This window comes from Camponotus floridanus, unplaced genomic scaffold (genome assembly GCF_003227725.1).
Source record: "Camponotus floridanus strain SB8 unplaced genomic scaffold, Cflo_v7.5 scaffold43, whole genome shotgun sequence".
Lineage (NCBI taxonomy): Eukaryota > Metazoa > Arthropoda > Insecta > Hymenoptera > Formicidae > Camponotus > Camponotus floridanus.
In genome coordinates, this window is record NW_020229581.1 from 577,776 (window position 1) to 604,610 (window position 26,835).

General features: G+C 33.4%; 5 protein-coding genes and 2 long non-coding RNA genes across 20 annotated transcripts; 3 read left to right on the forward strand and 4 right to left on the reverse strand.

Annotated features, from left to right (window-relative positions):
- The first annotated feature begins 38 nt into the window (after positions 1 to 38).
- On the forward strand, positions 39 to 2,463 carry LOC112639022. The gene is made up of 3 exons (XR_003123255.1): positions 39 to 127; positions 1,927 to 2,083; positions 2,278 to 2,463. It is a non-coding gene; the product is annotated as an uncharacterized LOC112639022 (long non-coding RNA).
- Positions 2,147 to 5,480, reverse strand: LOC105258425 (tetraspanin-18). The gene is made up of 5 exons (XM_011269663.3): positions 5,155 to 5,480; positions 3,469 to 3,657; positions 3,191 to 3,355; positions 2,666 to 2,875; positions 2,147 to 2,599 (listed from the first exon to the last, which is right to left on the reverse strand). The coding sequence occupies exons 1-5, from the start codon at positions 5,215 to 5,217 to the stop codon at positions 2,432 to 2,434; spliced, it is 795 nt and encodes a 264-aa protein (XP_011267965.1). The 5' UTR covers positions 5,218 to 5,480; the 3' UTR covers positions 2,147 to 2,431.
- A 417-nt stretch (positions 5,481 to 5,897) lies between these two features.
- Positions 5,898 to 8,201, forward strand: LOC105258426 (COP9 signalosome complex subunit 5). The gene is made up of 5 exons (XM_011269664.3): positions 5,898 to 6,200; positions 6,498 to 6,663; positions 6,736 to 6,970; positions 7,052 to 7,246; positions 7,419 to 8,201. The coding sequence occupies exons 2-5, from the start codon at positions 6,512 to 6,514 to the stop codon at positions 7,875 to 7,877; spliced, it is 1,041 nt and encodes a 346-aa protein (XP_011267966.1). The 5' UTR covers positions 5,898 to 6,200; positions 6,498 to 6,511; the 3' UTR covers positions 7,878 to 8,201.
- Positions 8,202 to 11,061: 2,860 nt separating this feature from the next.
- LOC105258427 (AP-1 complex subunit gamma-1) lies at positions 11,062 to 20,539 on the reverse strand. Of its 14 annotated transcripts, none has more exons than XM_025411793.1 (16): positions 18,943 to 19,396; positions 17,490 to 17,604; positions 17,046 to 17,107; positions 16,493 to 16,676; positions 16,258 to 16,404; positions 15,854 to 16,169; positions 15,032 to 15,049; positions 13,895 to 14,305; positions 13,583 to 13,813; positions 13,287 to 13,508; positions 13,005 to 13,132; positions 12,643 to 12,889; positions 12,095 to 12,368; positions 11,862 to 12,022; positions 11,667 to 11,759; positions 11,062 to 11,579 (listed from the first exon to the last, which is right to left on the reverse strand). In XM_025411793.1, exons 2-16 carry the CDS (start codon positions 17,507 to 17,509, stop codon positions 11,478 to 11,480), a joined length of 2,616 nt encoding a protein of 871 aa, XP_025267578.1. In that variant the 5' UTR covers positions 17,510 to 17,604; positions 18,943 to 19,396; the 3' UTR covers positions 11,062 to 11,477. The 14 variants fall into 14 exon arrangements, with proteins under 14 accessions (XP_025267578.1, XP_025267577.1, XP_019885311.1 ...); XM_025411792.1 differs by having other exon boundaries at positions 16,493 to 16,685; XM_020029752.2 differs by lacking the exon at positions 18,943 to 19,396 and adding an exon at positions 18,610 to 18,627 and having other exon boundaries at positions 16,493 to 16,685.
- Positions 19,427 to 20,076, forward strand: LOC109610301. Its single transcript, XR_002192740.2, has 2 exons — positions 19,427 to 19,617; positions 19,864 to 20,076. It is a non-coding gene; the product is annotated as an uncharacterized LOC109610301 (long non-coding RNA).
- A 140-nt stretch (positions 20,540 to 20,679) lies between the features above and the next one.
- Positions 20,680 to 22,307, reverse strand: LOC105255250 (ADP-ribosylation factor-related protein 1). The gene is made up of 5 exons (XM_011264421.3): positions 21,946 to 22,307; positions 21,705 to 21,875; positions 21,463 to 21,544; positions 21,048 to 21,219; positions 20,680 to 20,896 (listed from the first exon to the last, which is right to left on the reverse strand). Exons 1-5 carry the CDS (start codon positions 22,036 to 22,038, stop codon positions 20,797 to 20,799), a joined length of 618 nt encoding a protein of 205 aa, XP_011262723.1. The 5' UTR covers positions 22,039 to 22,307; the 3' UTR covers positions 20,680 to 20,796.
- A 288-nt stretch (positions 22,308 to 22,595) lies between these two features.
- On the reverse strand, positions 22,596 to 26,806 carry LOC105255249 (lysosome-associated membrane glycoprotein 1). The gene is made up of 5 exons (XM_011264420.3): positions 26,617 to 26,806; positions 25,023 to 25,573; positions 24,603 to 24,834; positions 24,338 to 24,520; positions 22,596 to 24,226 (listed from the first exon to the last, which is right to left on the reverse strand). Exons 1-5 carry the CDS (start codon positions 26,663 to 26,665, stop codon positions 24,087 to 24,089), a joined length of 1,155 nt encoding a protein of 384 aa, XP_011262722.2. The 5' UTR covers positions 26,666 to 26,806; the 3' UTR covers positions 22,596 to 24,086.
- Between the last annotated feature and the right edge of the window lie 29 nt (positions 26,807 to 26,835).

Genomic DNA, 26,835 nt, shown 5'->3' on the forward strand with positions numbered 1-26,835 from the left:
GCGTGAACCGGCGACGATGACGCACGAGTTTTCCCGAAGTTAGTTCGAAAGGGCGATTCGCGGTAAAATGGCGCGCACATCAGATTACACTAGATACCGAAGAGTTTTCCATGAATGCGTCGATAAGGTATTGTCCAATTCATATTATCTTAATATTCTGAAATTGCATTATTATTTCTTTTTATAACAACGCAATAATTTTATATCTTTAATTAACGAGATAATGTATGCATGTGAAAAATTTCTTAAGTATACAAGCTGAATCACCGATGATTAAATAATATCACATTAACATATGCATTAACATATGATCAGATTTAATAGATGAGAGCAATATAATTTTAATTAATTAATGTCACTTTATATAAATAAAGGAAATATATCTTAACTGTAGAAATCTCTAAGGAATCTCTAATGAATAAGAAATTAAATAGAAGTAAAAGAAGAAATTAAATAGATAATAATGATTTAATATCAATTAATAACTCGATTTTAAATTTAAATATTTATGTGATATATACGCACCACATAAATATTTGTATTTCAAGTCGAGTTATTGATATTAATTTATAATTAATTTGATACTAATTTATTTAATGATATATTTATTATGTATTGCAGTTGTATTTTAGATAAATCAGGAAGATATTTGATATTCGAAATTTTTCTCAGTTAATTTTAGATAGCACAATATTGCCTAATCTAATCTGTTGCAATCTTATTTGCTAAAAATCTAATAATAAGTATCAATCTAAATTATAATGAAGTTTGATCATTAAAATTTCGAGTAATTTGATAGATTGTAAATGAAATTTTTAATTATGCTTGTAATTATAAGAAAGAATAATGAGCACTAAATATAAAATCTTTTATATGCTTGTAAAATTTTTTAATTAAATGCGTGTAAAATTTAATTTAATTAAATAGAAATAAATTATCTCTTTGCAAGATTTTTAAAGATGAATAAATATAAATCGAAATATAAATATGACATAGTTGACGAGAATTTAGTCATCACGATGACGTGTTACACGACATCGCTCTAAAAATATGTGATTAGGCTTAATTCTTAATTCTTATCGTGCGAAATACTTATTTAAGTGAAATATATAAAAAATTTCTTATTTAAATGTAACATTAAGAAAATTATCTCAGTGAAATTTGTTTTGTCATATTTTAATTTTTTGATCATTTTTTTGATCATTTCAATTTTTTAATTATTTTTAATTATTTTTTAGCGTAAATCATATGCTGTAAAGATAAGGAAAGATCAGTGGATACTAAAAATCGCTTAGTATTAATAAAAAAAATCTCAATTCAAACACATTTTTCTTAAGGAAGATTGTACATTCATGTGCTCTTTGTAGAAAATAGTTTCCATCTTCGTACATATTTCCAAAATTCACAAAAAATTTGTATTTAATATTAAGAATAAATATAAGAAAAGAATATATAAAATGAAAAGCTGCACACATTCACGCGATTATACTAGTTTTATATCGAAAAAAACTTATCTCTTGTGTTAATTTATCTAAAGTTAAGTGTTCTTAGATTTATGTGAGAATAACGTATATACCAGGTGTCTACGTTATTCTATTTTTACGTATCGTTGACTGTATAAAGCATTGCACTGTGCACTGTATTGCTTATGTAATGGCTTTTGCAAGAAATATATATTAAGTACAAAAACTAAACTAAAAGATTATATATGTAGACTTTGATATTTTGCTCATTTTATGTTAACAAAGAGATATTATATTTCGAAAACAAAATCATAATTGCAGTGAGAGAAGTGACATTGCTAAATAAAATAAAAAATTAAAAAAATATAAAATTAAATTTTAAAAAGTTGATATATGTTTACCTATCACTAGAATATAATACCAGTAATAATTTGATGTCATTTTGTAATCACGAATATTTCAGCATTCTATATCCTAAAACTTGGCGAGGTATTTGTTCAAGAAACGGCAGTAAGAATAAGATGCAAAGGAAGTTTAGCACCACTCGAAATATTATTATTATTTCTTCCTTCATACAGGGAGTTCAAGAGTGAAAAATATTTTAAAGAAGTATTTTAAAGGTAAATATTTCTAAGCGAATTAAAAAATTTCTTTTTTCGTTTAATTTTAACAAAAATTTTAATTGAGATTTATTTCTCACAAAAATTTATGTTGAAAATTGTAACGAATTACGCGATCTTGATATTACATCTGAAGAGAAATCAATTCGAAAATTTGTTTAAAGAATAAAATATTTGCTAAAATATTTTTTCAGATCTAGAACTCTGTATGACAGAAACAATATCAGCATCAGTCGTATACCTATATATCGTAGATATTGTCACCACGCGAAATGTATTTCGCATATCACAGTGACGCAACATCTGTAAATGACGCACATGTTCGTCTTTCGCGGTTTGCGGCGTTGGCTAGGAATTGTCAGAATTGTGCAAATATTTTGATCGACCTGTTAAAAGAATATCCTTAGTATCCGGCTCTTGCAGAGACAAGCGCTTGGCTACTTCCGATGCCCTTCTTCTATCCATTTTATCTTTATAGATCCTGGCATAACAAGTAGTGCACGCTACGAAAAAAACCTGAAAGTGACACTTTAATTATATGATATATCGATTCATGATGAAAGGAATTTCAAGATTATGTACCTGTAACAGCACGGAACACAATGCAAGCAAAAAAACGTGAAGGAGGATCGATTTTGTTCGATTTAATACTACGAGCTGACATCCTCGCTTATAGAGAGTAGTGCAAATGCCTTCAGTATCATTTGCGAGGTTCGTTGTGTTGCAACATGACCAAGGAATCGCATCTGTGCCACGATAATCGGAAGGTCCGTCTATTCCGCAGCATTGTAACTGAGAAATTTAATTTAATAAAATTTATTATATATCTTTTTTTAATTCCTTTCTTCAAGTTTGATAAACATAAACAATTTTAATGAAATAAAACTTAATATTTCGTTTTATTATATTAAAATTGTTTGATTATATTATTAAATTTAAAATCAGTAAAATCTTAAAACTTATAAAAGAATCTATAGAAATCTTTATAAAAGAAACGCAAATGCTTCGGATATTTGCGAAATATCACGAGACTGTGTGTGTGTATTAATTAAATATCGTACTAGTAAAAAATTTAATATTCAAATATGTAAAAAATGAAATTTTTACCGTAGACTGCATATGATTCCAGGTAGATTTCTCATCCGTGATTGCGAGGGCAAAGATCTCGTCATGTTGCGTAGACGGTAAGGCGTCCACTTGTTCGTGTCGTACCAAGGCCCAAATTCCGACACTGGTCTCGATCAGAGTGATAGTTGTAAGTGTCACGGCAAACTAAATGCGAAAAAAAATAAGTATGTTCATATTTTTATTTAGAATTTAATTTCTAATTTTTTTCTCTTCTTTAATAAATATCAAAGAGATAAAAAAGGGAGAAATCAGCTTACAATGATAACTTGACCTCTGTTGGAAAAATTGAGAAATTGCCAGACGAACCAGCCGATTCCACAAGTGATAACGCCCATGGCCAACAAGGTAGCGGCTGAGCCACATACGTTATCAGGTGTAAGCGACGCATATTCATGCAGCTGATAAATAAAGTAACCGGCGAATATGCTCACGACCGCACCAGAAATCTATGAAAGAAACGAAAGATTTATCTTCATGCTCTCTCAAGTTGAATACTTTCTGCTATATTTTCATTATTGTAAATGTTAGTAATTTTTGATATTTTATACAGCATTTTTCATTAAAATAATGACTCAAAAATATTTCCTACAATACATTTTAATTAATATTTTTTAATCACGTGTATACAAAAGCATCATGTGTATACAAAAAATTTAAAGATAAGAAGTTGCGATTGCGATGTGTCGATTGCTCATGTTGTTCCCTTCCCCGAAATCACCAGGTAAATTTACGTGGATGATGCAAGCTAATAATAAATGTACATTATTTGATGAAGAGAGAAGAGACATAAAATCTTATCTAAGTAGGCGAGGCATAGTTTAATTAAACCAAACTGCGTCATATTTTGCGATACTATCGTGTTAATATCACGATGATAGCTGTTAAAATAAAAAGTGCAATTATCGATAGACGATTATGGGACAAAAAATTTATCACGAAATAAATATTAATATTGAGGAACACATATTTCAAATACATATATGTAAGTGTATATAATGCAATTTAGAAATTAATAAAATTTAGAATAAAAGAAATCGAAATTACATTATTATTGTATTATCGCGAAAAAACTATTGCTTTGTTTCCGCGATATTTTCACAATCGAAAAATAAAGTGTTAATTAAGGTCATTTCATAATTGTTACAGAGTGTCTCCTTCAACTCTTATTGACTTTTATTAATTAATACATACATATAGTATCAACTAAGAAACCATGGATGATTTTGTTATATTTTTGTAAATATTAAACAATGAACGAGTTATTTTAAGAATCAAAATTAAAACTTGACGTCATTTAAAAATCCCAAGTATTTAAAAAATTATAATTTCGGGTCTTAAAAAAATTATGCGATATCTATTTTTCTTTTTTAACGATTGCGATTACGTATCCTATACTGTTTGTGTGTAAGTTCTATATTTCAAAAATGATAATTACAATTTTAAAAATTTCATTTCGACAACATATGTATAAAACATGCGGGTCTCTTCGTTTTGAGAAAGAGTACGCATCGTTGTAAAAATAAACACAACTCGCTTACATATATAACTTCCACCAGACTCTTAAAAATTTAATTCTCTCTTTCATTCGTCGCAATATGTGTTACTTCTCACACACGCACGCGCGCGCGTACGCACACCACGCACGTGCATGCCTACATGCCACCATCGTAGACACAAATTACGAGTAGGATTGGCGCCGAATAAAAGCCACCAATTACACGCGACCTCGGAACAGCTGCGCGCTGATTGCGATCGATCGCAATAATAGAACTAGATCTCGATCAGCTGATGGGAAATGGGAAATACAGTGGAGGACAATAGCGCGATAGCGCTCGTTTCGTTCGAACGAGGTCCGATCTTCTTCACGCACGATCGTCACGAATTATGTCTGAGATCGCGAGAGGAAAATAACGAGAAACACTGAGGAATTTGGAAAAACTTACACCGAGGAGGATCGCGCCGGCGATCAGGCAGTAGCGGAAACAGACAAATGCTCGTTCGCCCATCGCGTATATAAATAGTGCAATGCGACAGGCTACTATCCGCACGCGAGTGTCCGACGTTGTTGCACGTTCGTCGTCGCCACGGTGATCGGACGCTAAGTGGCCCCCGTCCCTCGTTGGTACGCGCTAACGTGCGTGCAACGCGCGCTAAGAAACGACGCGCTTTAACCAATCAGCCGGTCGCTTTTCCGGAAACGATTGAACCTACGATTTCCGGAAAAGCGGGAAAGTTGAGTTATCGCAGAGCAGCTTGTGCGTCCGGTTGGATTTATTCCTTAAATAGACTTAAGAGAAATAATCACTCTTTCGAGATTATATATTATTTTCTCTTACTCCTTCAAATTTTATTATGTTATTTTGTATACACGATTATTATTATTTACAGTTATATTTTTATTTAGAGAGAGAAAGAGAGAGAGAGAGAGAGAGAGAATTATTTTCTTTAAATTGTAGATAATTATTTTTATTTCATTACCTATTTACTCCTTTCATTGTTGACAAATAAAATTTCCAACAGGATGACTTTTATCTATAATGATCAAAAAATAATTTTGACGAATTTTTACATTAAATACACAAACATTTAAGTAAAATAATGATATGGATGAATATGAAAATATAAAAAAAGAGAGATTAATCACACTTGGTCATACTATAATATTATGCAGTCTCATGTACAATTTACCTCATGACTTTTGACTTATTATGAAGATTTTCTCGCAGGTGTGAAAACTGAAGATCGCATTGAGAAGGAATGTTGTCACAGAAAGAGTATCGATATTATTATACACTATCGATACATCGATAATTGTTTATCGATACTGTCACAGTGTATATACATGTGTTTCTAACCGTTGAAAATATAGTAAACTCACGTAAAGTAGTGAGCGCAATAATAATCGCTATTATTTTAGCTATGTTTAAGTTGCTCAGTGGATTATAATTAGCACGATTGTGTTTTAAAAAGTATAACTAATCGACGTCTAGTTAGTATATTTATATGTAGTTTGTAATAATTATATTGACAGATGACAATTCGAAACTATTCGATGTTCTTAACCTCACAAATGTATTAAAAATTTAAATATAAATGTGCTGAATAATATTTTGTAGAGTTGGAAATAGTTCCAACTAGAAAAAAATTTTTATTTGGAGATTGGTGTTTGTTATAATTCATTACTCGCATTTTTATCGTGTTACAATGTTGATATAATAAAATGGAGTGTATGAAATACATTAATCTTTACTCCTATAATTATTATTAACATTAGTATCTTTATCAGGTATATTTGGCAATATGGCTGGGCCTTCTACTGAACAAAGCGGTATTGCTCAAAAAACATGGGAATTATCGAATAACATTGAAACTATTAGCACCATGGATGAGATTTACAGATATGATAGAAAAGAACAACACGATATATTAACTGCCAAACCATGGGAAAAAGAGTAAGAATATCAATAATTTGGACATGAGAAAACTAAAAGTATTAATTGTTCTCTTTTCTTATTTTCTTTTAGTCCCCATTTCTTCAAAGACATAAAAATATCTGCATTAGCTTTATTGAAAATGGTTATGCATGCACGATCTGGCGGAACACTGGAGGTAATGGGGCTTTTACTTGGTAAAGTAGCAGCCAATACAATGATTGTAATGGATTCCTTTGCACTGCCAGTCGAGGGCACAGAAACTAGAGTGAATGCTCAAGCTCAAGCTTATGAATATATGACAGCTTATATAGAAGCAGCTAAGCAGGTATGTATATTATTTTGTAATGAAGAAATATTAAACAATGCAAAGCTAAATCTGTAATCTATATAATAATTTATCATTCAGGTTGGTAGGCAAGAAAATGCAATTGGTTGGTATCACAGTCATCCTGGATATGGATGTTGGTTATCTGGGATCGATGTATCCACCCAGATGCTAAATCAAAATTTTCAAGAGCCATTCGTCGCCATTGTCATAGATCCTGTGAGAACTATTTCTGCCGGCAAGGTTTGCCTGGGCGCATTCAGAACTTATCCAAAGGTATAGTATCGAGCTATAATGTTTGAAAATTAGAATTAGCAATCTGTCTTAAAAATTAGAAGATTAAAGATGATGTTCTTTTCTCTCATTTCTAGAATAATTTGAGTCTAGAATTATTCTTTATCGCGAGAAAGCACTATAAATTATTTCTCAATCATATCTATTTGTACAGGGATATAAACCTGCAAACGAGGAACCATCAGAATATCAGACAATACCGTTGAACAAGATCGAGGATTTTGGTGTTCATTGCAAACAATATTATTCTTTGGAAGTATCTTATTTCAAGTCCTCCTTGGATAGACGATTGCTCGATTCGTTATGGAATAAATATTGGGTCAACACTCTAAGTTCTTCTAGCCTATTAACAAATGCGGATTACACTACTGGACAGATATTCGACTTGTCGGATAAATTGGAACAGTCGGAGTCAGCTTTGGGTAGGGGATTTGTTTTGGGTGGCACAGATCCACACGATCGCAGCACAGTGGAAAAACTCATAAAAGCAACCAGAGATAGTTGTAAGACCACTATCGAAGTTATTCACGGTTTAATGGCACAAATAATTAAGGACCGACTATTTAATCATGTTGGCAGTAATGCAACTTGTGATCCTCAGCAGAAACAATAAGGTGTGCTTTATGATAATCTGTTAGAAAATATGTATTTGTAATAAAGATATATGTATGAGATATATATCTCCTTCAAATTTTTGAAATTCGATTAAGATTTCTTAGTTTTTAAAATCGTCGAGAAATTAAAATACGGAGATATGATGATATTACCTTTCAATATTTTCTCTTTACATAAATATACTTCAAGAATGTATCAAGTATGAATGTGTCGAATGTTTAAAAGCATAATGGAATAAAAATACATTTTATTTTCACACCTTGATTCGCTAGAAAGTATATATACAGCATTTTTATCATTAATCAATATCCTCGTGTATGTATATATATATATTATATATATGTAATATAAATATATATATGTTATATATATTTATATATTATATATATATAAAACTAATATATAATATATTCAGAACAAGTAGGCAGAGCAAAACCCACTGAAGGGCTGACGCTGTGTCACAGACTTTAAGGACAAGGCCACTCAGAAACGCACACCCACCTGTTCTATTTTATATACTCTTATACCTTTCGCGCGCGCGCACTCGCATCTCTCATAACATATAAGGGACGGAGCTAAAATGCATATAGTTTTATCAATCAATCGTAAACCTAATCGAAAAGTTATACAAAAGACATCTCGATTGAAAAATCAAACGACGCGATCGTAAAGAAAAGTGCCAGAACGACGTTCTTAATATAAGAGATGAATCTTTGTGATATATACATACACATCTACACTTACATAGTATTACGTGCTATAATGTTTTGTCACATCTCGGAGCGAATTAAATAATTAAGTACAACAGCGTGTTTTAACCTAATTCGTAGGAAAGTCTAGAGAAAATAGATATCTGGAAATCTGGCCTGCCAACTCTATTGCTCCCGACGTACTATATATTCTTTCTAAACTGTATACCTATTATAGCGAACTCACATACATATTTGTCGCTCAACATACGCGTGAAAGTATTCGACAAAGTAAGTATAAAATCGTACGAATATATTATATTAAATGAGCGAGTTTTTTATCCGTACACTTTTCTCTTTTCTTTCTTCGACACATATATGTACAAGCGATATCTGTGGCGCTGTAAATAATTCAAAGTGAATCGAGTAAAATTAAAATTCGCAAAATTAAATGATAACCAAGAGACACGTACATCGTTTTACTTGGCTGTTAATTTTATGTTAGTAATTATACTGAAACTTAAAAGTAGACTATTGTCAAGATATATATGTATAATTCTTTTTCGACTTTACATTATGACTTTCTTAAAAATGCGTACAGCTAGACGATAATTAGACTACAGAGTTTACGGATGTGAATAAAATCAATCTCGAAGCTTTACATTTTATTTTCTATTTTGCAATAATTTTTCAGCTAAGATATATTCCCCAAAACTTTATACCTCTCGGCATTTATTTCGTAATTTTTATTAGAATTAATTTAATAGAATTATACAACGCAAAGAAACACTGATAGAGATACTTTGCGAAAATTAATATCATTCGAACACAATAAAGAGAATTAATTGATCGATAATGAATCCCGATCTTTTATGATTGGATGCAACGTTTAATATACATACGCGAGACAATAATTATGATACAATCAGCCCTCCAATGTGTTACTCTGTACTCTGAATATGAATTTTTGAAATCGCGTTACATACGTAACACACTTGTGCAATGTGAGTGTCATGTGTGTATGTATATGTGGTGTTTCAGTAGCATATATGTGTATGCACCATTTTCCCGGCCCTCCAAATGATATTTCTCGAAGACGAAAACATGAATATTATCGTATTCGTTATTGAGTTAATAGTTCTAGCATGTACATATGAGGTCTGTAAATAAAGTAATGAGACTTTTTGGAGATGAACTTTTATTTATAATTTAACTATAATTTAACTTTGTCTCCTTCAAAATAGTTCCTTCGGAAAAAACCACGCAGCGCCTGAGACATTGTTTCCAGTCTTCATAGCAGTGCTGGAACTCAGAAACCCGAATGGCCTTCAGCTGATCGGTTACAGCCGCTTTTACGTTTTCGGTCGTATCAAAGTGATGTCCTTTGAGATGAGTTTTCAATCTCGGGAAGAGAAAGAAGTCACAGGGACTCAGGTCAGGCGAATACGGGGGCTGAGGAACGACGAGAAATATTTTTCCGTGCCAAAAACTCTGTAATCGAAAGCACAGAAAAACATTTCTGTCGTCCTCCAGCCTCCGTATTCGCCTGACCTGAGTCCCTGTGACTTCTTTCTCTTCCCGAGATTGAACTTATTTTAAAAGACATCACTTTGATCGAAAATGTAAAAGCGACTGTAACCGACCCGCTGAAGGCCATTCGGGTTTCTGAGTTCCAGCACTGCTATAAAGACTGGAAACAACGTCTCAGGCGCTGCGTGGCTTCTCAAGGAAACTATTTTGAAGGAGACAGAGTTAAATTATAGTTAAATTATAAATAAAAGTTTATCTCGAAAAAGTCTCATTACTTTATTTACAGACCTCGTATATTATAAAGAATTCCATTTCGCGCTTCTTTTTTTCCTATTTCTTCATAAAAGAATTTCTTTGTTTCTCTATATGTCACCGTGATTATATTTACAAGACGATTGCGCAAGTCTTAACGATTCGCGATGTCTTACTTATAAATATAGCAGTAGAAAAGATTGATTTGTTACAGTGAGAATTAAGTTTTTCCTTGTTTCTTTTGGGGATAACGACAACGCACTTTTGGTGACGGAACTTCCTATTTATCTATCTATCTCATCTCTTTCGCTTCCTCTTTCTCTCCCTCTGTTTCACGATTTGTTTTTTGAAATGTGATGCATCTAATGTATGTGTATATTGTGTGTCTTTTCTTACTCATTTTCCTATATCTCAGTTTTTTAAATCATTTTAGTCTACGTAAGAAATTACGCACTAAATTAGTAGCCGTAAAACAGCGGGAATGCAACCAACCAGAGCACAATATTTTCCTCAACTCTCTCCGCATCTGTTTTGGTTAGAAAAAATATTTACATCTTTTTTTCTTTTTTTTTCATACATTTTTGCGGCATATTGCGAGAGCAAAGTACTTTTACATTCGCTCGTTGTAAGACTCGAAGCGGAAATGATAATGATAATGATATATATATATATATATATATATATATATATATATATATATAATGTAATTTTGAAAGACTTTAAATGTTAACATCACATTGTTCGCGACTGGAAATTTATCGGAACTTGCCCACGCAGAAATTCTTGATAATTTTAATATGCGGCAAAAGAATATCTTTCGAAAAATTCGTTGCAAATGTGCTTTTAGAACACACCGTACAATCGCATAAAAATTAAAAAACGTATTTTTAACAAATCCAAAATTTCCTTATAAAGTTTAGGTCATGTCTTATCTGTGCCGCATAAGCAGGAGTTCTGTTGAATTGATTGTTGCATGTTAGATATATCCATTTGCCAACTTATATGTTTCATTGTTTCGAATGGAGATGAAATTTGCGTTCCTGTTTTTTCTTCCCAGTCTGTCTTCAAAAATCGATTAATTACTTTTAGGCAGGCATATATACAAATGTTGTTTGTATTATATCTTGTCACTGTGATGTCGAGGCGGGAAAGTTATTAACTTCTGTCTGTTCCAAAACTGGTCCAGCTGGACCTGTATATGATATACGCAGTCTCATCCTCAGCACTGCCTAAAGAATATAGAAAAGATCATCGATATTAGAAAGTAAAAGTTTAAAAAACTTTATTTTATGTTAATTGAAGTATTGGCAACTGACCCTATTCATATTTGTGACTTTCAACACTTGAGTTACTTGACCACATGGTGGAATGACAGTACCTGATGGCGATAGCATTTGTAATTGGAATGTCTAAAAGTGGAAAATATGAAATAAATGCATAAAATTTTTTTTATATATGGTAAATAATTATATATATATATATATATGTAAATTTGATATATCATGTCTAACCCTAGGAACTGCTGCTTGAAACAGAAAATCAGTTAAAACGGTGCTTCCAGAGTTCTGAGCCAACATGTTTATAACTAACAGATCGGGAATATCTGGCAGTCTCTCTAAATTGAACGTTATCTTGAGCCCCGATTTATCCAAAACAACCATACTGGGTAGTTCTGCAATAAGAAAGACGATTATAACGATTTATAATATAAAATAAACTCACGATCTTTTCAAATTCCACAAACCGTTTTGAACTGAGGAAGTACTGAGCAATCCATCCACTAAGAAGTTACTGGTGTTGGTGGGACTAAACATTGGTGCGGATGATGCCTGCGGTTGTAACGGCAGCGTAGGTGTGACGGCAGACGTAGGTGTATTCAAATCTAAACTTCCAAGCAAGTCTAACAGATCATTATTATGCGTTACCGCGGTCGAACCCGAAGCATTTTTATTGGAGGTCGTTGTCGCCGACATCGTCACTCCCACATCCGTAGTTCCAAGTAAATCTAGAAGTGCACTCTGTAAAAAAGAAACGAAATATGATTCTTAGTATATTTTTCATTATTTAAATTATTTCTAATTTTCTTCTAAATGCATTTATTTTTTAATATGATTAGAAATTTTTAATATATATTATAAGAAACGTTGTATATATATATTTTTTTTTCACATATATATTGAAAACAAAAAAAGAGTATAATTGAGAATATGAATAAAATATTGGACATGAAATATAAATTTATATTAATTATATATATATGTAAAGAAAAAGGAATTAATGCTATATGCTTACTGAATCAGATGTAGTCGTGGTTGGTTCTTGAACTGTGGATTTTTCCTCTTCTGGTTCTGGTTCACCATTCACCATACCTATGATGCCATTAGCTTGTGGTCGAGCAGTCTCCATAGGCGGCATTCTCTCGAGTAAAGCGGGCCGCAAGTGATCATACTTTCGGAATAATTGTGAGAATTCAATACCTCTCTGCTGTAATTCGATATGCAAATTGCTACCAAATGTATCTATAATCTGACGAATTTTTCTGTAATAATAAAATATTACAAAACATTAATGACTACATTTTAAAAGTAGATTTTTTATATAGATCTTTTATATAGAATCACGCGCGCATAAATTCTTAAAAGTGTGATACTTACTCGTGACCTTTCTGGAATCTCGTGCTTAATTTGGTAAGAGACAATAAGGTATATTGTTTCGTGACTACAGTATTTTGAGGACTCCAGAGTAATCTTTGATATACATCGATAACTTCATCTTCTGTCAACTAAAAAAAGTTTGAGAAATTATTACGAGAAATTGTAATCATATAAAATTTTCAAGAAAAATGTGATCAAGAAATAATGGTTTAAACATTCCATCATAGCAATATTGAAATATTCTTCTGTATAGATCATCACTATTGCTATAATCGAACTTACATTGATTGGAGTTTCGACATCCTCCGATGGCGGACTGTACAGCAATAGATCACCATATTCGCCGATACACCATGTGGCAACTTGTGCTAAAGGCTGTTTATCGGATGTATCTTTTTCTAACGCATGCCACAGAGCACTAACAGCATAATTCTGTTGAGGTTGCGTCTCGGATATTAATTGTATCGTGCATGCTACTACATCGTCACGCACATAATTACCAGCCTAAAGATTAGAAGATTCAATAATCATGTTTCGCACGTATGAATTTCATTTTACGATATCGTAAAAATACATACCGCAACGAGTACTTTAAATAGAGTTTCTAGATGCCAACGTTTGTTTGGAGCAAATCTTTCCGCAGACATTACGATATTGCTGCTGCATTGAGCCTTGAATTCCGGATCAGCTCGTTCCAAGAACAAGAGCAATTCCTTCATCATGTTTCTGATATTATTGGTATTTACGAGCGCGAAACTTAATTCCATTGCGCGTCTTCTAATTGACACATCCGGATCCTTTAGACATTCCTGAAATTAATGTCAAAGATTAATTATAATAAAGCATTTTATTTTTATCAGAAAGAAAAAAAAGATTTATAAGTATTTTACTAGAATTGTCGATCGATGCCTCTGCACTGCACTTGTGTCCACATAAACTGTCTTCAGCAATGTGTTCAAGGCTACATATCTGATATTCTTGTCATTGTTCAGTAAAAATCTGCCCAATATATTGACCGCTAAAACTCGAAGTCCGCTCTCCGACTTGATATCCATGATGGAAAGAACTGTCTCATACAGTATAGTATTACCAACATTTTTGCTTGTTTCCGTATTGGTCGCGACTTGAGCAAGGATATCATTCATGGCTTCGGACGCGTCGACATCGTTGCGTCCCAGGATACGAAGAAGACGTAATATTTTCACCTGTAGGAAAGGGTCCGACACTCCGGACACATCATGCTCGGGCGAATATCCAGCTAAGATCAAATTCTTCAGGATTCTTACCAGATTTGGCACAATCTGCAATAAGACTTTTATTTAATTCCAAAGATACTACAAATTTACATTTAATGCGATTACTTACAAATATCAAATATATATAAGAAATAAGATCGACAGAACAAACCATTATGAAATAATATACATATATATTGTCATGTAACGTATACCAAAATGCAAATAATATACGTACAATTGACTTAAGTAATATTTGAACATTTGATTTCAGAGCTTTATTTAAGAACAATTTTTTCTTGAATGCAAATTATATATATTATATTAATTAAATATCCATATTACACTTACAAGCTATTTAGTTAAATATATGATAAATATAGAGCTTGATTCATAAACAAGCTAAGATAAACATGCAACTATACAAAATATCATCATGCCAATTATAAATATTACAATTGTGACTATAATATCTTTGAACATTAACTATTTTCTCAAAAAATAATGAAAAATTCATATGAAGAATAATAATATAAAAAATTTTATATAATATTGTTATATAAGAAGAATATATATATATATATATATATATATATATATATATATATATATAGAAATGTAATTTAATAATTAAAAAAATAATGTTTCCAAAAAAGCAGACAAGATATTGATTTCACGATTTTTGGTAGTTGACATTTACAACATTTACTTCAGATAAAGTAAAAGAAAAGAATGAAGTCTGAGTAGTAAGCATACATGCAGAAATACAAAGAACTTTTATATGCATATTACCTCACGGTGGCCGCATTCCTAAGAAAGACAAAATCAATGCTTATATTATGTATACTCAAATGATAAATTTAAAAGAATTAAATTTTACGTAACTTTCATAAGACATATATTATATAATTGTTCTTTAAATAGATGATATTTTCCTCGAAAAATACCAAAAATAGAAGAAAACACTCGCAAATCTTTGCCTATATATAAATAAAGCTGCAATATAATTTATTTAGAGCACAAGGAGTATTATGACTGCAAAATAAAAGATATGTTCAAAATTTTGATATTAACATAAAGTGATAATTTCTTTTTCTCCTACTACTTATAAATTCGCCAAGAGAAAATAATTTGTGATTCATTAATATTTATGACTCTCTCTCTCTCTCTCTCTCTTTTTCTTTCTTTCTTTCTCTCTCTCTCTAACTCCAATAAAATATTCTTCTGAACAACTTTCGTAACACTATTTCACAACATATCTATAAAAATTGAGACTGCATTCTTTTCCATCACTATCTCATGAACATACCATAATTGTCTAACGTTATTCCACTTCGTAAATTATCTAATAAATAATTCCAGATATGCATACTAGATATTCTTTCAGCAAGTTTCTCTATTACTATCAGTCTTTGATATCGGCCATACTAGACAGATCAAATTATACAGTCATGTGACAGTTCAAATCAATTAAATGATGCAATAAAACTATGACTTGGCAAAGGAGATCATATTTACGATATTGAACTGCATGTGTCTACAGAAACTTGTTTTAAGAAACTTATTTTACTAGTGAATATTGTGCGTCGCAAGTGAATATTGTTTCAGATATACCTTTTTAAAATGGTTTAGCGTGTCGACGCTGTTCTCGCACATCTCCGTAATAAGGGTAACGCCGGTGATGAGCACTCCGTGATTCTTCTCGGTGATCAAGCTACGGGTGGCCGGCAGGAACATCTCCATCAGCTCCGGAACACGTCTGATAATCCGAAAGGCACAAAGCGCCGCTTTTTTTCGGATGTACGCATTCGGCGACTTCATCAGTCTCTCGACCTCGGACGCTAGATCCCTCGCCATTTCCGGCGATGCAATCGCACCAAGGGTGCACAATGCCAGACCAATGACAAACTGTGTTGAGCTATTCAAATCACTGTTAAAGAAAAGAAATGAAGATATTAATCTTCTTTGAAAAACACATGGAAATGTTAAGTGTGTCTGAAAATGCGGAGCAACATTACTTTTTTAAACAATTCGTGATCAAGAGATGCACGTCCTGTCGCTCGTCAAGCAACAACATGGCCCCCAGATAACCAATTCGTTTATCTGTGAATCTTGGGGAAGCGATGAGCTTTAAACATTCCAACTGACCGAAATGCGCCGGATATCTAAAATGGATATTTAAAAAATAATGTTTTGTGTGATAATATTTCAAGTGACGATATTGGACATTATAATTAATATCTCGATACCAACCCCAGCATATGTATGTAGAGCAATTTGGCAATGTTACGACATCTCCAGACGCTGTCCTCTTCTCTAAATGTCGAACGGATATATGCACACTCCTTATTTACGACTGTCCTCTCTTCCGCAGCCGTTCGCGCAGCTCGAATTTGTCTAATCAGATCCCTCAACCGTGTCGGCGCAGGCATTCTAACTGTTGAGACTTTTAAAGCGTGAAAAAGTCATCAGTACAAATTATTACTATCTTTGGCAACCGCTGATTCCGCTTGCAAATAACTTTATAAATTAACTAAGTAAAGTAAAAATACAACGATAAAAAATTCCTGAGAAAAATTTGGACAAACAAAACGCATACTTTTCTATTATGGAGAAACCAATTAGTCATTACTTAAATATGTTGCAATATAAAAATTCACAACTTTTAAAGTAACTTAAACCTGATTAATTTTTAAAATATGAAAGAATACAGAAAAGATTGCAAGTAGCAAACAGGCAGAATCAGATGTTCCAATGATTAGCTGTTACAGTCATTGTAAGTTAATTACATCAACAATACACCTACCTCTCTCCACAGCCTCATTGAAAGCTTGCTTTATGGAGGCCATGTTAAAGGCTGGGTTAAACCTAAAAAAAATACACACTCATGCTGTTTTATAAGCATCAATATTTCTACTTGTCAGATCTACTCATCGTGCAATAATATTTGTTTATTTAACAACTTAATTTTATCGCAGCTACTTTGGTATCTCATATTCTTGCAAAATATAAAATATAAAAATATGATATAACAACTATATGTCATCTACGATAAATTTCTTTCACTCATATTAAAAAATGGACATTTCAATTAAGTAAAAATAACAAACCAACTGATTTTAATGTATTTAACACATGAGAGAGATAAACATATTACAATTCACTTTTCTTTCATTATTATTTCTGTCACTATTGTCAAAATTCAAGATTAATATACATATATGTATAAGAATGTATAGGTATGCATTACCCATGTTCTGAGGCATTCATTGTTTCTCAACTTGAGTTTTGAATTTCTATGCCACAAGCTTCACAAAAAAAAAACCAAGCACAGATGAGTACAAAACACGAACTCTGCTATCCTCCTAGTGGACACAGGACAATGACAATATTATAAAGGATGTTAGTATTATATTAATAGATTACATATATAATGGAAATTCGAATCAAAACAACGAAGAATATAAAAAAAAAAACAATTCAGTCTTCTGTGTTGATGATGCGATAAAAATAGCTTAGATTGCATACATATAAATTCCTATAAATGTACATCTAATGTTCTAGTCCACAAAGTGATTTTGCAATTTTCAATTTTTGCACATTTTACTTAAAGAATAATGTTATATTTATAACAATGCTATGGCCATTTAAAAGATTTCTCTTTACGGCAAAATGATTATTATGTACATTGTCAAAATTAACATACAAGTATCGTATCTTGTTACTTATTTTTTTCGCATAAGAGAGAGATATAAAAAATTGTTACGTAAAATCTAACATTCCATTAAAAGTAATGTAAATATATGTACAATAATTGGCCATTCGTGAAAATCTAATCTGTCGCCACTTTGAAAGAGAAAAGCGATCTAGTCACCTTGAAATTACCTTAATTAGAAGCTGATAAATTCAAAAGACCAATAGCTACATAATATATATACGCATCATTGAACACAACTTGACACAGAAGACGGAATGCGAGGAAAGCTCCAAAAAAGAAGCTTCCCAAAGTAGGGCAATGGGCATACGGATCACATATCGGCTCGTGATACGTCTCGCGGTAGAAGCGTGAGGGACATACCGGGCTCCGAATGCATCGTCGATCGCGACGGAAAAAAAGGGCACGGTAGCAATATCAATCAACTACGACGAATGATGTCACTGCGATTTCACGTGCCTGAATCCCGCGGCGCTCGACTCGGCCACGACAGCATATATCGCGCAAAACACGAGGGGGGGGCCTTGCATAAGGAGGAAGTGCAGGTCGAGGGAGGGTTAGCCCGCGGCTGTCGAGCATCCCTCGCGAACGCGTCCCGAGGAGGAGAGGCCAGCAACTTCTCGCGTGACGTGTTATCGCGCGCGGGAATACATACGCGATGACAGAAGCGGATCCGAGTACTCGGCTGCCGTAGGGTCGGCGCGATTAGCCCCAGGTGGGTGCCAGATTCACATCACGGACGGGACTCGAACTCGGGGGGTCACCAGGTCCGATCACGAAGTCGTCGCTCTGGATGAATCCACCGAATCTCGGCCTCGGTGAATGCGAGCCGTGCGCCCTCACGTTTCTACCTTCGCGACGTGTGTACTCGAGGTACTCGAAACGCCACCGGTATCCCACCTCCCCCCCCGCGTCTTCTATCGCGAGGTAATCGAGAGATCTTTGTGATTCGCGACGACGACGACGACGATGCAACGTGGATACGTACCGTGCGACGTCGTCGGGTGCCGTGAAAACGGAGGCCAGTCTCTAGTCAGCAGAGCCCCAAGAACATAGCTCCGAAGTCCCTACCTACCACGGTCGTCGACCACACGGACCGCGCATATACACATACACACGCGCACACGCACATATGCACGCGCACACTGACAGCCCGCCCGCGCGAACGACTCGACACCCGACGTTTCTTCCTCTTTCTCGCTCTTTTTTCCCAGTCCTTTCACTCTCTCTCTCTCTTTCTCTCTTTCTCCACCCCGTCTGTCTCGTCGACGACAGGTCGCGCGGAATTTCGCGTGTCGTGCGCGAGGACGGGAGGATTCAAAGATGGCTGTCGCCCGTCGTCGACGTTGTCACTGACGTCGTCAGGGACTTTCCATGGGGAAGCGCGACGCGAGGGGAGAAGGATGTCTCTCGTCGTGGGTTTAGAGACACACACGCACGAATTATAACCTCGCGTGTCTCCGACTCTCGAGAGGATGACAACGACTGTCGAAGAAAACGCGCGGGAAGCGCCGCGCGTCACATAAATTCCAACTTGTGTGTATGGGAAATAACGTTGCGAGTGTGTGTACGCATATATATGTGTGTGTGTGTGTGTGGTGGCACCATTGCGCGCACACATGGGCGCGAAATTCGGATGTCGCGAAAGGGCGATGAATCCAAGGTAATCTAGGATTTACGGAAAAAACGTGTCTCCTTGTTGCTTTCGCAGGGATTATATCGATTTCGACCGCGATTTTCATTCGCGAGAAATGGACACGATATTTTCCTCTCTGCTGCTTTTCTTCTCGTGATAAGATAACGAGTACTGTTAGTTTAACATTGCAAGTCACAAATTTTTTTCAGCAAATTTCATTGCATGATACACACACATACATGACAGATAAATGATAGCGTTGTTTTTTTCCAGGTACAAAGCATGTAGGGAATATGCGATGAGAATAATGCAAGATATTGTTCTTAATAAAATGTGAAAGATGTTTATATTCGAATTTATACATCTACTTTCATATACTATATCAAGAATAAAATGTGATACGCAGTCTTCGTATGAGAATTATATTTTCAGTAGTCATATTTAATACTTCATACATGGTATATGAATATAAGCAAATGAACCGACTGATTTGATTTTTTCCTCTATCCCCTAAAAGCCTCTTAAAACATCTAGACAACGTTAATCTTCATCAAAAGAGAGATCAAAGAACAGTAGCTTATGCAATATACATTTGATAAAAGCTTTCCATCTGCTAGAATTATAAATCAAATAAATCACCTTCTGTTCTGGTCTGGCGGTAAGACGCCGCAATCGTCGGCGTCGTAGTAAGGCCACATGGTGGTGTATGATAATGTTGAACAAATAAAGAGTTTACAATCCAAAGAATGTACGTAGCAAAAATCACAATCTATATATCAAACAAGTGCACGATCAGTTTTGTACGCTCTTTATCACTAACATAATAGAGCTACGGGACAAGGTATGAGCATTATCTCTTATCTCTCTACCTACCTTGATATCACACACATTACGCACATTATCATTCATCTTATAATATCGTTCTCATTCACAATTAATGGCAATTTAGTAAGATCTGATAGTTTTTTAATTATTTTACAATTATATTTTAAACAATATTATAAAAAATTATAAATAATCTTACATGCATATGTGATATTTCATATGCAAGCATAACATATATTTGTTTAAACAGAGGGAGATGAAAGATGCATATTAAAAAAATTCTTTACTTGTAGAAACACTGTACACCCATGGTATAAATATGTACAGTGCATCTAATATTATATATAAATTATAAAACAGGAATGTTACACACATACACAACTACGATAAAGAATTATCGTCTTGATTGCGGGGCGGTCGCACATCACTGTTTCTCTTGACGCAATCTACCAACCAATGTATGCCTTCATCTACACCATCCCTTGATGAAATAAGAACCATTATTTCACATGATAAATGCAGAAGACATGGTTTATGAAATTTTATGTAGTATAAAAAGCTGCTATTTTGATTTGTTAAAATTCTATATACTAATGCAAATGTAAATCGGTAAGAAACTTTTGTTTGCTTACCCATTAAGCGCTGATACAGGCATTACCATGCAATCTCTTCTACCAATTAAATGCGCACTTTGATTGAATATTGGTTTTACTTCTCTGACACCCATACAATCAGGTACATCCTGTTTATTTGCGAGCACCAGTAATGGTACTCCTGTTAGATGCTCAGACGATATCACTTTATCTAAAATCAAATGTAATTTATGTTACATATATTCTATGTCATTCATTATCTGTTATATGTCTGATTAAAGTGTGTAAAGAATTGAAAAAAATTAACTTCAAAATATTCAAAATTTTATGTAAAAAAATTTATATAAAAAATATGTTAAAAAATGTTTCACATTATTGTTTTACATACAATATTTTGTTACGTATAATCTCTTATAATTTGTTTATCAAACATCATTAGAGAAATATGCCTTACCAAAAGCTTCTTTGGAATCTGGTATCCTGTCACGATCAGACGAGTCGACAATATAAATCACAGCATGGGATTCTGCGTAATACTGCAAATGAAACAACGTTACTATATTAAATGCTATCAATGCGATGCAAAATATCATTCGTACAATTCCAAAAGTAGAAAAAAGATATAGAGAGATACAATAATGTATAGGAAGAGCAAAATGGAAATATATGTAAAGCATTAATTTTATTATTAATTACTTTATCCCATAAAGATTGCAGCTCCTCTTGGCCACCAAGATCCCAGAAGTTGAAGGAAACACCGGCGATGTCGATTTTGCCGATATTGAGGCCTACGGTAGTCGTGATCTTACTCGGATTCATTCCCTTGTAATTCTTCGTAAATTTCGTTTTCGCCGCTTCCAGGTAAGTCTAAAAAAAACATATACGTAAAGTTCCTCGTGTCATAACCTTTAAAATTGCAAAATCCTAGAGCAAGTACCGTCTTTCCTGCATTGTCAAGGCCCAGAATTAATATGAAATACTCATCCTTTTGCACCAAATACTTGTACAAACCGTGCAGCAACGTGTACATCTCAATTACTCGTCAATGTACTCGCTAATACGATTTACATGACGTATTGTTTACATTTTGCATCTACATTTCTTGAAAGTTAGGTCAGCAGCCGCCATTAATTGGGCACGTGTAACATATGTATGCATTAGTGTGCGTATTTCATTCGAAGATTTACTCATTTTGATCAAATATCAATAGAACAATCAAGAAGGAAAGAAATTGGTCAATCAAATACATCCCTGATGAACAAGTTTTCCAACAAGTGCTCATTATTTACCAATCAAAGCGTTAAAAAAATTATTCAGACTCCACTTAAGCAATTCAACTTGAAAATAGTATACAATTATCTTATTGTTATTATATATATATATATAAAAGCGGTATAAAAAAATAACGCATACTCATATGTTTAATATTTAAATTTATGCCTAAATTTGTAAATCAAATAATTTTATATATTGTTTAAATTATTTCAAAACTATCAATCATGCAATTTCGATAAAAGAAAAATCCAGAGAAAATTGAAGAACTTGGAGAAAATGCATGGAAAATGTAGCGTTAGAAGAATGCAGAAATTTTGAAATATTCCCTTTATTGATAATAATGTCAATTTTGCCTATTTGTAATACATGTACTTATATAATCCAAAAGTAGTATTTTACTACTTTGTTTTATATGTACACACAGCGCTTTATTCAATTATATATATATATATTTGTTACTTAACTCTTTTTGCCCTGTTTCCACTTTCGCTTCTCTCTCACTATTTGCTTTCACATTCAGTCTTTTCACAATATAGTACTTATGAAGCAGCACGGTGCACACGCGAAATCCTTGTTAAACTCTGAAATTCCATTTGTTTTTTTCTTTTTTTTTTCTTTTATACAAACATTAGATCTCCCTGTATATCCTCGCATTATCTTTTAGATAAAACTTTTCAAAAGCAACAGCGACTGTAAAAATACTTTTCATTAAATCCATCATTAAAATCAGTGCCTCTCTATAAGCAGTGTAGTACATATTTATTTTCAAGACTATCATTTACATTAAATAGAACATACGTTCATTCAGAAAACGAAGTTTCTGTAAAATTTCCCTATATAATTTATATATAGGAATTGATCTATCATTTTTGAGATTACGTTTTATTCTACTTAATGTTAACTGATGAATTTTTACATCTAGAAGATTGCACTGTTTGTAGTATCTAAGTTGCGTGTTTATTTCAAGTTAAGTGAAGCACAAACTTTAATTTAATTTAAATCGACTGATAGAAGCTCGTGCTCCTTCATACTATTCCTGGTACGCTCACGCATGCATACTTAGGGCTATATAAACAACTGATATTACTTCACAGTACATTTTAATAAAAAGAATTCATGTACGAACGCAAACACAGAAATATCGATGTACATATAAAGTATAGAGGAATATCGCATCGTAGTAAAATTAAAAAGTCAGGAAAATAATTAAGAAAAAAAAAAAGAAAAAAAAAGGAAAACTTCGTGTTACAATGCCTTTTGTTAGGTGAAGTTATATAGATCCAGCATGAATATCTAGGTTTTTAGCATCATATGTGTCGATCAAAACGAACTTGTTCCTTATTCTCATTCCACATTATAAAATGTTTATGGAAATTCAAACAATCGTCACTGCTAATCAAAAGTAATAGCAGTGCAGATACAATGCAGATCTCACACAACTTATCTATATTAATTCATTCCTATGTCGTTAGAGTATCGTCGTTTTGGAACAGAGCATGTTGTTTCGAAATTATTATCCACTCTCGAATATCGATTTTAAACCGCTTTGCGATACATATCGATAACGCATTTTTTAATATTGCCCCCCTTTTCCGCACATCGAGATAACTTTATAAATGTATAAACTATACTTTTTCTTTCCTTAACTGTGTCACAGCCCTCATGGCTATAGAACACAAAAAGTACAACTATTATAAATTCTCAATAAGACAATCGATTCCATTAACGGAACATCGCATAAAAAATGAATTTAACAATTTAAAAAAAAAAAGAGAAAAAAAAAGAAATTTCACAAAACTCTGCTTACATACTAAGATAACCGCGAGACTGACTTCGTCTGCGGCCAACAAGGTATGCAATCAATACAACTACCACCAAACCCGCCAATGCACAACCTACTGTTATAGGAACGATGTCAGGCGTATCGAACGAACAGTCTTTGGCTAAAAAAGGAAAAATAAAAAAAGGGTAAATTTACAAATTATATTAAGTAATATCAATATGAGAACATATATGGCATAAAATTGACAAGATAAAAAACTCATAATATTTACCTAGGCCAAAAACGGTAGTATTGTCATTTCTAAAAGCTTGGAATTGCAAATGGGATACTTTCAATTGCCCTACAGTTTCATTTTTGGAAGTTAAGTTCAAGGACTGTTCTTTTAGACATCTGTAAGAGTTGCTCAATCCAGTATTAAACTGTGGTGCCATATGTATCACCGTCATAGTTTGATCTGAAATGGTATAGAAATTCGTCTTAGAAAAAAATATGTAGAGATCAAAGTGCGACTTTGTTTACATTAGATGATACCATACTTGACTTATCAGTCGAAGATTTTTCTATCACCAAAGAGATTTCTAAATGATGAAGAGAATAAAGCTTTTCCGTCTCGTTCTTTACAAAATGTAATGTGAAATTATTTTGAGCAGTAAGGTTAGATGCAGAATTATTCTGCAATCCCCATGACAATGTTAGATTTTGTTCAAATTTACCACATTTTCCTGTCACACTACTGTTTGTGGGTATATCCACTGCTTTGTGGATTGTCTGCAAAAATAGTACAGACATAACATTGATTATACATGATGAATATAATCTTAATATTAATTTCACTTATATTTATATCAATTTTTGATAAAAATTATTTACATATAGATATATATACATGCATATATATATATATATATATATATATATATATATATATATATATATTGCAAATTTAGTACGCTTACCTTATTGTTGGCATTAATATAAGAAACATTGAATTGTGCAGCCATTTGAACTATAATGCAGAATGTATTGTTCTCTTGAACTTTCCATGTTCCAGTACTGGGGGGTGGAAGTGGTGTCGGTGTTGGTGTGGTTGTACTAGGTATAGGTGTTGTTGTTGGTTTAGTTGTAGATGTTGTAGATGTTGTAGTAGTTGGTGTAGTTGGCTTAGTTGTAGTTGGTGTAGTTGGCTTAGTTGTAGTTGGTGTAGTTGGCTTAGATGTAGTTGGTGTAGTTGGCTTAGATGTAGTTGATGTAGTTGGCTTAGATGTTGTAGTTATTACAATTGTTGGTAGGGTTATTGCAGCAGAATCATTTAAAGATACATTTTCAGGAGCCCTTGAAGTTACATTTGAATTTGTATTTGATTCGGGTGGAATGGATGGCACATGTGCATCTTTTTCGGTCGATGATAAAGATCCTAGTTCAGAGGGTTTTAACACATTTGGAGCTACATTGTCGCCGGCCGAGTTGATAGAAACACTTGTGTTATTGATGACGTTCTGCAGGCCAGCTGTTAAAATCATACATATACAATTACATTTCTGTATTATATCAGGGCATTCTCAATATTCAAGGTCATATATAAAAAAAGTTTTCAAAATGGAAAATAATATAAGGAAAATAAATTCTAAAAAGAGACTATTATAATTTATTTTTGCAGTTAAGATATTTTTCAATATTTTTTCCATCTCTAATTTTAAAAATATACAAAGTACAACATAGCAGTATTAAAAATGTTATATTTTACACACATACAATATTCTATTAAATTATTAAAAAGTTAAATATGTCATATATTTTTAACATTAAAATTTTGTTCATATTGCATATTTGTTTACGACGAATTACGTGAAAAAAACTGTCAACTGTATTACTGAGAAAGAAAAGCAAAATTCAATATAAAAAAAAGAAAGAGATAAACTCAAATATTAAAAACGTGAAATGTTTTTTTACATATAAATTTAGTAAAGTAAAATCATTTTGAATTCACGATGACGGATTTAATGAGAGAGGCATCATCCGTAAATGATTAATATAAATTCTATCTCTAGAAAAACGGTAGTCCTTATCGCGTAACGTAATATAAGCGCGATCTTTCCGGAACATCTCGTTCCAATGTCATTTCATGCGGACACCGAGTGATCGTTTTGTTTCAAGCATTAATCATCGTGCATTGAATAACGCAAGTGCTGCTGCACTCGAGTTTCCCGTAACAATATCCTTGTTCAAAAAAGCCGAATGGTAGATAGATACGTCCGCCTCATCATGGCGTCCCACGAAAAACTTGGAGGCGCAATTATTAATTTCATGCTCGGTACAGCTATTGCGAGGGCAAGAATGCAATTTTGAAACAGCAGTGACATTTCGTTCCCCTCCTCTTTTTCCTTCGTTGCCAAAAATCGCGCAAGATCGACGACGATGACGGCAAGGACGACGATGGGAATCGCCCCAACGTCGCCGAATACGTCACGGGAGTAAGTTTCCGCAAACACCAGCTGTCATTGTCATAGGAAGATAATGAAATCGCAAACTTGACCGTAGATATTTGTTTACCTGATACGATCGTCGCGGCCCAGCACAAAAGCAGCAGGGATCTCATCATGTCGTCAGATGCTCGTTGAAGTCAAGTCGAAAACTACTACTATACGTACGTGCGAACCACAATCAGCGCGGTCCGGGAAAATGAAAAGTCCATCGAAGAGTCGCAAGAATCCAGCAGCGTCCTTGCTGCCATCTGTCTCAACTGTGATATCCAATGACGCGAGTGGGGAT

What these genes read in the sequence shown, in the direction of transcription:
- LOC105258425 (XM_011269663.3), bottom strand. Translation starts at nt 5,217, where the DNA reads ATGGGCGAACGAGCATTTGTCTGTTTCCGCTACTGCCTGATCGCCGGC. An exon ending in CCGGCGCGATCCTCCTCGGT is followed by an intron (nt 3,658 to 5,154) that starts GTAAGTTTTTCC and finishes TTTCTTTCATAG; the next exon opens with ATTTCTGGTGCGGTCGTGAG. An exon ending in TGTGTTCCGTGCTGTTACAG is followed by an intron (nt 2,600 to 2,665) that starts GTACATAATCTT and finishes TGTCACTTTCAG; the next exon opens with GTTTTTTTCGTAGCGTGCAC.
- LOC105258426 (XM_011269664.3), top strand. Translation starts at nt 6,512, where the DNA reads ATGGCTGGGCCTTCTACTGAACAAAGCGGTATTGCTCAAAAAACATGG. An exon ending in GCCAAACCATGGGAAAAAGA is followed by an intron (nt 6,664 to 6,735) that starts GTAAGAATATCA and finishes ATTTTCTTTTAG; the next exon opens with TCCCCATTTCTTCAAAGACA. An exon ending in CATTCAGAACTTATCCAAAG is followed by an intron (nt 7,247 to 7,418) that starts GTATAGTATCGA and finishes CTATTTGTACAG; the next exon opens with GGATATAAACCTGCAAACGA.
- LOC105258427 (XM_025411788.1), bottom strand. Translation starts at nt 20,288, where the DNA reads ATGTGGCCTTACTACGACGCCGACGATTGCGGCGTCTTACCGCCAGAC. An exon ending in ATGTCGAAACTCCAATCAAT is followed by an intron (nt 13,133 to 13,286) that starts GTAAGTTCGATT and finishes AACTTTTTTTAG; the next exon opens with TTGACAGAAGATGAAGTTAT. An exon ending in AAGTCACAAATATGAATAGG is followed by an intron (nt 11,580 to 11,666) that starts GTCAGTTGCCAA and finishes TATATTCTTTAG; the next exon opens with GCAGTGCTGAGGATGAGACT.
- LOC105255250 (XM_011264421.3), bottom strand. Translation starts at nt 22,038, where the DNA reads ATGTACACGTTGCTGCACGGTTTGTACAAGTATTTGGTGCAAAAGGAT. An exon ending in TTGACAATGCAGGAAAGACG is followed by an intron (nt 21,876 to 21,945) that starts GTACTTGCTCTA and finishes TGTTTTTTTTAG; the next exon opens with ACTTACCTGGAAGCGGCGAA. An exon ending in TGCAATCTTTATGGGATAAA is followed by an intron (nt 21,545 to 21,704) that starts GTAATTAATAAT and finishes TTTCATTTGCAG; the next exon opens with TATTACGCAGAATCCCATGC.
- LOC105255249 (XM_011264420.3), bottom strand. Translation starts at nt 26,665, where the DNA reads ATGATGAGATCCCTGCTGCTTTTGTGCTGGGCCGCGACGATCGTATCA. An exon ending in ATATTAATGCCAACAATAAG is followed by an intron (nt 24,835 to 25,022) that starts GTAAGCGTACTA and finishes CTATTTTTGCAG; the next exon opens with ACAATCCACAAAGCAGTGGA. An exon ending in ATCTTCGACTGATAAGTCAA is followed by an intron (nt 24,521 to 24,602) that starts GTATGGTATCAT and finishes ATACCATTTCAG; the next exon opens with ATCAAACTATGACGGTGATA.